Source organism: Lactuca serriola, chromosome 4, assembly GCF_051521515.1.
Source record: "Lactuca serriola cultivar US96UC23 chromosome 4, Lser_US96UC23_V15, whole genome shotgun sequence".
Lineage (NCBI taxonomy): Eukaryota > Viridiplantae > Streptophyta > Magnoliopsida > Asterales > Asteraceae > Lactuca > Lactuca serriola.
This window is the reverse complement of record NC_136411.1, coordinates 83,854,941-83,865,742: the sequence shown is the minus strand read 5'-3', so window position 1 is coordinate 83,865,742 and position 10,802 is coordinate 83,854,941. Positions and strand designations below refer to the sequence as shown.

The window sequence follows — 10,802 nt, the reverse complement described above, 5'->3', positions numbered from 1 at the left end:
ACGATAATTAAAATCCTAATATACAAGTATTGAAATATATGGTACAACTGCTAAAGCATATAAGAAAGAAGAGAGATGTGGGTTGGAAATGGTCACCAAGCCACCAACCCGTTAAAGCCTCACCATTCTATGACTGTCCATCCACAAAACTGTGACCATCGAGGTACCTTCGATATCTATGGTATTGCTTTACGAAAAAAGCTCCACACCTTACACCCATATAGATATTATTTTCAAAAATTATTTTATGGTCTAAAACACATGTCACTTAATCAGATAATCATTTTTAATTAAAACACGTTTAGCCACCAACCTTTGGAAACAAGAAACTTCAATACTCATATTTGATATTAAAGCGTTTGTTCTTTTCCAACCGGATTTTCCGTTTAAAAAAAATACTAAAATGTAATTTCTACAACTTTTTTGGAAAAAGTTGGCATTTAATAATTTCATAACTATTAACTAACAACTTCTCTTAACTTTTGTTATTGTCAGTTGACAAGAACTCAACCGTGACCATGTTTTGCCAAGGATGGGGTAATGTGTTTCTTTGACTCATCATTCTCACAATGTCGTTGTAAGGCGCACAATATGACTGTCAGGGCCGGTCCATTGATTTTCAATGTCCGGGGCGAGATTCTAAATTATGCCTTTATTTAATTAAAAAAAATAGCAAAAATGAAATAAATTTTGTAGTCAAACGAAAACAAGGTTACACAAACAAAAGCATACATAAAATTTATCTAAAACGATGTCTCCTTGCATTTTTTGAAGCAAAAACATCTATTATTTTATCATAATCAAGACTTCGTAGGAATTGACTTTCAATACTCAAAATTGCTAATTCATCTAATCTTTCTTGAGTCATGGTACTCCGAAGATATGACTTCAATAACTTCAATTTCGAAAAACTTCTTTCCACGGAAGCAACCGTGACCGGTACCGTCAACAAAATCTTATATGCCACCAACACATTGGGAAACATCTCCATTTCCTTTGCAAACTCCATAATTTGAATGGTTGTCCAAGGATGTTCACCTTTGTAAGCTTCATCCGACAACATTTTCTACAAAACTTGTAACTCAATAAATAAATCTTTTCCATCAATATCAAGGTCCTCACCATTTGTCAAACTAGTTTCAAGTTTCTTACAACATTTTTTTAATTCATCATCAAATAAAGATTTTAACTTTAAACCATCAAACAAAAATCCAAAAATAGATTCAAAATGTTGCATTTGCTCAAATCTACTTCTCAATTGATTTAGAGTCACATCTACTATAACAATAAAATAATCAGTTCTAAAATTTTCTTGAGAAGATTTTTGTTCTCTTTCGGTATTTGGAATTTCATCAAATTGTTTTTTTCTATTATAAATACGTTTGATAGGAAATTTTGGTTCAACTCCAATATTTTCTGTTATTTCTTTAGCCTCATTAATAGCAGAGTCAAACCCATTTTCCCTATATTTTTCAAAATAATTAACTAATCCCTCTAAGTTTTTTATTGCAACATCAAGAATCATATCTTTGGATTTTAATTTTTTACTTACCAAATTAATTCTATATAAAATTTCATGCCATATCACTAAACTTAAAATAAATTCAAAATTAGAAAATTCACCATTTACTAGTGATTCCGCATCTCTACAAACCTCACCATCATCACTCACTTGAGCTAATTTTGTTAATGCTTCTTTTATTTGAAAAAGTTGAGTTTTTATTGCTTTAACACTTTCAATGTGACTTTCCCAACGAGTAGTAGATAATGATTTTAGGGTTAATTCATCAACATGATCAAGTAAAACACTCCATCTATGTGTGGAGCTAGAAAAAACATTATATATTGTTTGACACGTACCAAAAAAAGTTTTAGCTTTATGACAAGAATTTGCCATATCACACAAAACTAAGTTTAAACTATGACATCCACAAGGCATATAAAAAGCTCTTGAGTTTATATCAAGTAATCTTTTTTGTACACCTTGATGTTTGCCTTTCATATTTGCTCCATTATCATATCCTTGTCTTCGGATACAATTTATATCCAAGTCAAGAGATTTTAAAGCATTTTGTAACACATTAAAAAGTCCTAAACCAGATGTATCTTCTACAATTAAAAACTCTAGAAAAACTCTTCAACTTTTATTGGAACACTTGTAACATCAACACATCTAATAATTAAAGTCATTTGTTCTTTACGACTTGCATCCGGAGTGCAATCTAGAATTATCGAAAAATATTTTGAATTTTTTATTTTTCTAATAATTGCACTTTTTACTTTGGATGCCAACATTTCAATTAATTCATTTTGAATTTTATGACTAAGGTAATGAAAATGACTTTTTTTTTATCTTGAATAAGTTGAAAATGGTGTTTCATTACGGGATCAAACTCAGCAATCATTTGAAGTACACCTAAAAAGTTACCATTAGATTTCTCATATATTTTTTCATTAGTTCCACGAAAAGCCAAGTTATATTCAGCTAAACATTTTACAACAACAATAATTATTATCAAAACTTCTTTCCAATGTTGAGTATCTTTTTTTATTCTTTCTTGTAACTCTTTATCAATTGTTTCATTTTTCCTTAACTTAAGTCGTGTTTGTGTCCATGTTTTTAAATTAATCATGTGTTCAGAATTATGTTCATGTTCATTCAATTTTTCACTAAGATGTTTCCAATCATTAATTCCTTCGGTTGCCAAATTACTTCTAAATCGAGCTGTTTTAAATAACTTACAACAAAAACAAAACACTTTATCAAGTTCTTTCGAATAAACCAACAACTTTCTATCATAAGAGTCACCATTTCTTAATTTACGAACATAAAATTCACAAGAAAAATGTCTACCTAGTGCATCTTTTGAAAAAAATTTGTTATTTTCAATTTCCCTAATAGGCCATTTTTCTACAAGCAAATCCTTCATTTTTAAATCTAACTTATCCCATACTCTTGGATCAAAAATATTAATATCACTAGATTTATCAACAACATCATTATTTTCAAGATCATTAAAATTTTCAATAGGTTCATTAGAAGTTTCAATTGGACCTTTAGAATTATCAACAAAATCATTAGTTTCAACATCATTAGAATTTTCGTCATTATTTTCACTTCTAAAAAAAATACTTATTTAAAGATCATTGTAATTTATTAGTAAGATCTTGTTCTCTTTGTTTTCTTTTTCTATTTTGAACACCAGATGGTTGTTTTCTAGGAAACATATTTAAACTTCACAAAAAAAATTAAAAGTCAAAATGTAGTAACAACAAAGAAAGATACAACCTGAAGTTACTTAGCAATCTGTATCCACAACTTGAAGTTATCAATCCGTATCCACAACCTAAACAAAAAAAATAGTATCCTTTAGATTTTCAGAAATTAATCTAACAGTAACAACATATTATTCAAAAATAAAAAACACATAATTTTTTCAACTTCATATATCAAGTTATTTAGAATTCAGAAAACCATATCATGATTAAAAAAAAATACAACAGTTTATATAAAAACAATTACATTACAGCTTTAGAGTAGTAGAAGAAATAGAAAAAAAGTTTATATAGAAAACCATATCATTATTCAAAATAAAAATACAATTACACTATTAAAATAGGACCTCATTTTGATATGGCACACTCCCATTTCATGTATGTACATCACATATATTGCTCTTTTGATATGGCAGACTCCAATGAATGTGATGTACATACAATTTATATAAAAAAATACAATAGTTTATATAAAAACAATAAGCCGATCAGATTATATACACATTTCAGATTATATAAAAACAATAAGCCGATTATATAAAAATCAATGAATGTGATGTACATACAGTTTATCAGAAAAATCAAAATACGAATACACATTTCAGATTATATAAAAACAATAAGCCGACCAGATTCTATAAAAACAATAAGCCGATGACAAATAAAAACAATAAGCAGATTTCAGATTATGCAAGAAATTTGAAATAATAGATAAAACTTATTGGATTATTAGGACTTCAGGAGGACAAATTCAATCAATCCCAATTTGGCACCTTTGAATCTTCACTTTAACACAACAATTTACTGCAATAGATAAACTATTACAGCTTTAGAGTAGAGGTGAGAGGTCGACTCAGAAAGAAAGAACATAGGAGAAGCTAACGAGTAACGAGAGAAAGGGCAAGAGAAGGCTTCCTGAAGCTGAAGTGGACGAGAGAGGCAGAGAGCGATGAGCCGATGACTTACTTGTGATCGATCGATATAGCCAAGGGTGTAACAGTCCTCTCCATTCTCCAGAAGGACGCCCGACGCCTCGTGTTCTTCATCTTTGGGCGAAGAAGAACTGAAGAATGAAGAGTCGATATGCTTCTGTCGGTTGGCGCTAATCAGTAATTAGGTGATTTAGGTCTCCATCGGTTGTTGCCACTTGCCGCCTCCTGCCCTTAGTCTTCACATTTTACTGGACTAACCAAAGCCCAAGCAATATACAATACACTATAACATGCTTTAAATTGATGCCCCATTACACCTTGATGCCCTGGGCCGTGGCCCAGCTCGCCCTGGGCTTGGGGCGGCACTGATGACTGTCCCACGTCAACCCAATTTAGTGTTCATGTGGAAAATCAATCGCGGAACTTTATCAATATTTTAGATGTGTTAGAGTTTGAATTTTAAACCTCCCAGGGAGGAACGATATTCCCGACAATACCACTCTCAATTTACTAGTTCTCTCTTTCGGGGTTGGAAGAAAGATATATAGGGTGGGGTGGGGGGGGGGGGGGGGAGAGGTGGGTGAGGCTCGACAATGAGTTCTCAATTTATTAGTTCTCTCTTTCAGTATCACATAGGGGGAAATGGTATTCCCGACAATACTACTCTTGTTGCAAGGTCTTTTATGTAGTACTGTATCCACATTAATTTCATAAAAAATCATTATTTATGTATTTTATTCTGTTAAAACCTCTATTATTACGCTTCTCGTTTGCTATTATTTTACGAAAACTTTTCATTGTCAAAACCCCCACGGGTTATCACCTGGTGACCTCATCTAAATGTTGGCATGACGGTCTTTCTGACATGGCACGCTCACATAGTTTTTCATGTCACCGGTAAAAGAAAGTTAAAGAAGAATGGGTGTCATAGAAAGTCGAACATACTCAACTTCTCATATGATAGGCAGGAAGTATTGTCGTTGAGCCAAAGGCACATGTATATTTATATATTTTATACATAAAAAAAAATCGTGTTTATAAGTATAAGAGCATATGAATTTATGAATTTATGTAAAAACAAAAACTAACTAAAAAATAAGGTTGTTTAGTTATCATATTTTATTTTAAAAGATTATAATTTAAAAAAAAATAATGTTGAAAACAATGGGGAAAACTGCAATAAAGTCCTTACATATTGACCTCATAATCGATTTAGTCCTTATATCTTTTTTATTCAATTAAGTCCGAAAAATTGGTAATCATATTCAGTTTAACCCTTTTACCCGGTCAACAAGACATTCAACTTTCAGAAATTACATTTTTGGCCAAGATTTCAAAATTTATTACAAATTTGGTCCAAAATCAACACTTTTGGCCCAGATTTTTAATTTTATTACAAATTTGGTCCAAAATTTACTCTTTTGGCCAAGATTTTAGAATTTTGTTATGAATTCATCCTAACTTAGTTGTTTTTACAATTATTTTCTCAAAATTTCGTTTCGAATATGTATTTTCTTTATAAAATCATATTTATACAAAAAAAAACATATTTTCACATAAAAAATCTTATATTTTCAATATAAAAACTTTTTAAAAAAAAATTGTATATGAAATACCTATTTTTAAAAATATGTGTTTATTAAGTACATAAATGTATACAAATCCGTTTTTATAAAAAAAAAATACAAATATGTATTTTACAAAAACAAAATACATTTTTTTTAAAACACATGTTTGTATACATTTTTTTTATAATAAAAGGATTTGTATATATTTATGTACTTAATAAACACTTATTTTTATAAATATATATTTATATACAAAAATGTTTTTAAAAAAGTTTGTATATAGAAAATATAAGATTTTTTATGTGAAAAATATGTTTAATTTGTATAAGTATGATTTTATAAAGAAAAAACATATTCGAAAAAAAAATTTGAGAAAAAAAATTTGTAAAAAAAAACTAAATTATGATGAATTCATGACAAAATTCTAAAATCTGGGCCAAAAGGGTAAACTTTTGACCAAATTCGTAATAAAAATCAAAATTTGGGCCAAAAGCGTAAATTTTTTACCAAATTTGTAATAAATTTTGAAATTTGGGCCAAAAATGTAATTTTTGAAAGTTGGATGACCTGTTGACCGGGTAAAAGGGTTAAATTGAATACGATTACCGTTTTTTTGGACTTAATTGAAAAAAAAAAGATATAATGACTAAATCGATTATGAGCCCAATATGTAAAAACTTTATTGCAGCTTTTCCAAAAGAATATAATCCAAAATATGATAGTATAAGTTTTTGATTAAAAAAGTTATGATTTACATGTTTATGGTCCTTAATTTGTTATGATCCAAAAATACGTTGATCTAAATATATTATATGATCTTTAACAATATCTTTATGATTTAAAAATATAATGATCTAAAAAACTTTATGAGAAAAAAACTTAATTAAATTAAATATACTATGATCTAAAATCATATGATACAAAATACTATAAATCAAAATTATATGATCAAAAAATATTATGATACCTAATCTCTTACAATTCAAAACTTTTATCATTGTTAAACTTTAAAACTCGAATCACCCACACTTTAGAAAAGTAAAATAATAATAATAATAATAATAATAATAATAAAAAAAAAAGAAATTCTAGAGATTTACTAAAATCATGTAAAAAATAAAAGAACAAAACAATAATAATAATAATAATAATAATAATAATAATAATATTGATAATAATAATAATAATAATAATAATAATAATAATAAAAATAATAATAAATGAAAAAATGAAAAAAAAAAACTTAAATTCAAATTTAATTATATTTTTAAAAATTCGTGAAATAATTATATATGTACGTGCCTAACTTGTGAACGTATCATCGTATCTGTATTTCTTTCCACGGACGAGCGTCGAATACAATCGTGACATGTTTAAAGATTGTGTTTGATGTTTGTGCCTTAACGAAGTGGGTGATGGAGAATTGTGGTAACTAGTTGTCGAAACATCCTTGGTAGATGTGGCAACCCGAAAATTTTGGATCTTGCAAGGTCTAAATTGTAACCAAGAGCAAGTGAATTCACAACATAGTTTGTTGTAATAAAATATTACAAACCAAGTGGGCATTATTTGCATAAGTTAACATAATACATACTTAGAAAACCTTGTCATAATCAACCTTGAAGATCATATTCATAATAAACCTTTAAAATTCAACAAATGATTGCATGGCAAGACAAGTCAAATAGTGGGAACATAAATCATAAAACTAAAACATTATTTTATAGTTTAAGCCTAGTACCCCACAAAGAATGGGATTTCGGTCCACCTAAAGACCAAAATCTCCTTAAATCCAAACCACTAGGACCGAAAACACCCTTAGTAGGTGATACCAAAACCGAAAACACCCCCATGGACCACAATAAGGCCGAAAACTCATTTGTTGGAGGGGTAGGAACGAAATCACCAAGGGAACAAGGTCATTTTGGTCATGCATGGCCGAAAACACCCCTTTAACACTTCCAAAGGTGATTTCTATGGGATAAAAAGATAAAGGAGTTGACTTCTATACTTGATGTTTCAACAATTTCCCATAAGAATTAATATCCAACATATAACCAAGCTAATACCCAGTAGATTACCAAGTAAACATCCCATCATTTGACCACCTTATCTTAAGAACGAATTCATTCCACAAACCCCACCATTCTTCCATTCTACTTCCTGTTAATTTCTCTTTTCTCCCAAGAATCAAATCCAAGCTTCAAGGGGGTTTAAATCTTCAAGCTATTCCTAGAATTTTGGTAAGTTTATCTCACTAATCTAGTGTTTTTCACACAAATACATTAGTTTCATTATGTTTACACATATTGTTATGTGTTAAAAACCTTTAGGATAATAATATCTCCAAGGAAGTTCATCATACCATTAAAGTGTTTCGGCTTGGAAATCTTCACACCATCTTCTCAAACAACCCATAAATTCACTCAATGCGAGTTCATACCCCCACATTTTCAAGCTTTTTCATGTTTTTAGAGGGGAGAATACAAGTCAAAATTTATTTATTACATAAATACTTGTTTGTTACTTCTTGATGTTGAAGTATAAACCATTATTTGCTCAAGGTATGATTATCACTTTTTTATACAATATTTGTGATATATTAGTTTTGATATGAAAAGTTAACAAAAACATAACTCATTATATGTTACAAATACCATTAGAAAAATATGATTTCTAAAACTACAAGGTTTTGGAAACTTTTACTAAAAGATAGTTTTTCTAGAAAAAATGGTTATATTATAGTTATTTACTATTTTGGTGTGTTACAACCCAAAGACATCATGTTTTGATTACAAATTTCGACACTAGACAAGATTAAAACTTTACATTTGTATAAAAGATTATATAAATAGTCTCAACAAACATACAAAATAAACTATAATTGGTATAGCTTGGGAGTCACAAAACCACGCTTTCATTTAAGAAAAACCATATAATTATTCAAAGGTATAATCATTTCATTTTAAAAGAAAAAAGAGTCATAGTTCACGTGAATCTGTTGATGTTCTTGTGAGACATTCGCTTCACCGTACCTACCTAGTGTACACCTTAAGTCATGCATTATAAGCAGAGTCTCCTTGAGGGAGAGCGAGATAGTTGTGTATAGATCTATACGGGACTGACAACCCCACAACAGAAAGTTGTTAGCTACAATTAGACCGGTAAGTCTAGGGTGACAAATGTCCACCAGCTCCAACACCTGAAGAACGACGTTCAGGCATATCAGTCATATTAGCATGGTTATAATAACTCACACAGCGATGAACAAAACTATTCGGTTTACGGGGTAACTTACACTTCATTAGCTTTATAAAAAGATGAAACTACATACTATTTTTCAGTACAACATTACTTACATTTTGGTCTTAGGGTTTAAGACTACAGCTCATATTTAAGAAAATTTTGGATTTTCTGGAAACATACATTATCGTTTTACAAGGAAGAGATACAAAGGAAATACATACATTTTAGTCTTGGGTATAAGACTTACAACTCGTTTTTAGAGAAAATATCAGATTTTCTAGAAGTATACAAAATCATTTTACATGAAACTGTTACAAATATTTCTCATACAGAATGTTTATGAACTCACCAACTTAATTGTTGAAACTTTTCAAAATCACTTGTATTCTCAGGAAATCGGTAAATATGTATCCAAACCATTTTGAGGGTTGGCGTCGATGTTTCATGTTTTCTACTTTTCGGTTTTTTGTATTTAACTTTTGAACAAACAAAGTTTTGTAAACAATGTAAACTTGAGATCTCAATGTATGAATGTTTGTGTTGCTATGTTTCATTTATAGTCAATTGTTATGATATTGTGCAAATGTCGTCATCCACCCTTGAACGTTTCCGTCGTTTTGGTTCGGTGTGTGACAGTAGAGGGGTTCGATTCACTCCCATATGTTTTTAAGTTTAATTTACACAATGAAATATACATCATATATATTTTATAATACTAGCCGTTTACCCGCGCTAAGCGACGGGTGCGAAAAGGTTTTTCAGAAATTAGTTTCTAAAAGTAATTAATTCTTTTGCGCATATAGTTTACGAAATTTAAACAATTATCAATAAAAATTATGCTAACAAATACGAAATCAGTAAAAAGTAAAATATGAAGAGTTATGATTGTTTACAAATGTGTATGAATACATGACTGATTTACGTTATTAATCATGCAATAGTTCTTTATACACCACAACCCCTATAAAATCCATCACTTATGCCATGCGCCAACGAATAATACTTTTTTTGCGACGAATAGTTTCTTTTCGGCGTACAACATATTTGTTTTTTATTGGATCTTATACTCTAAAAAATGCATATTGTATTAGCGAGATATATATTTTTACTATAAAGCAATAATGTTATTAGCTGGTTGAGACTTTATTTGTTAATTATAACATTCCATTTTCAGTTGATTTATTAATCTTGAAATAAAAATGATTTTCTTAAAACATCATCTTAAAATAAGTATAACTATAAAATGATTTTATAGAATGAAATTAGATTCTATAATGTGTAATTGGAATGGTCCCCATAAATATGATCATTAAAACTTTGGTTTCAGGTGTTTCCAAACACCCGGTGACACATAGCACGATTGATACTATTCTAAATACAAAAATTTTGAATAAGAATGAGATAACTGAAATATGATACTACAAAAATTAATAGAAAAAATATCATCCTAAAGAATAGTATAAGTAATAGCATTCATTGTTTGGAAACTATGCTTACAACACAAAATTCTTCTAATGAGAGAGCTTTTGACATCTAACTGAAGTTACTTAAATGTACGTTTAACATAAAATAAGAAAGCAAACAGAAGCAGTAAGCCTAACCCCAAAATTCAAGTTTATTATTTACCCAAATCATTATATATTCAAGAGTCGAACCAAACAAAAATACAAGCAAATAGCTTTTTCAACCAAAACCTTTACTTACTCTCTTTACCAAAAAAACAACAATATGCACACACATTTTTTACCACTAACAGCAACCTACTTACTGTTTTTACCAA

The 10,802-nt window shown here is 29.3% G+C and overlaps 1 protein-coding gene across 1 annotated transcript; it reads right to left on the bottom strand.

The window, feature by feature from the left end:
• Positions 1-1,066: 1,066 nt before the first annotated feature.
• Positions 1,067-4,322, bottom strand: LOC145098567 (uncharacterized). The gene is made up of 6 exons (XM_079036193.1): positions 4,243-4,322; positions 2,855-3,120; positions 2,429-2,725; positions 1,624-2,109; positions 1,553-1,562; positions 1,067-1,463 (listed from the first exon to the last, which is right to left on the bottom strand). Exons 1-6 carry the CDS (start codon positions 4,320-4,322, stop codon positions 1,067-1,069), a joined length of 1,536 nt encoding a protein of 511 aa, XP_078892319.1.
• Between the last annotated feature and the right edge of the window lie 6,480 nt (positions 4,323-10,802).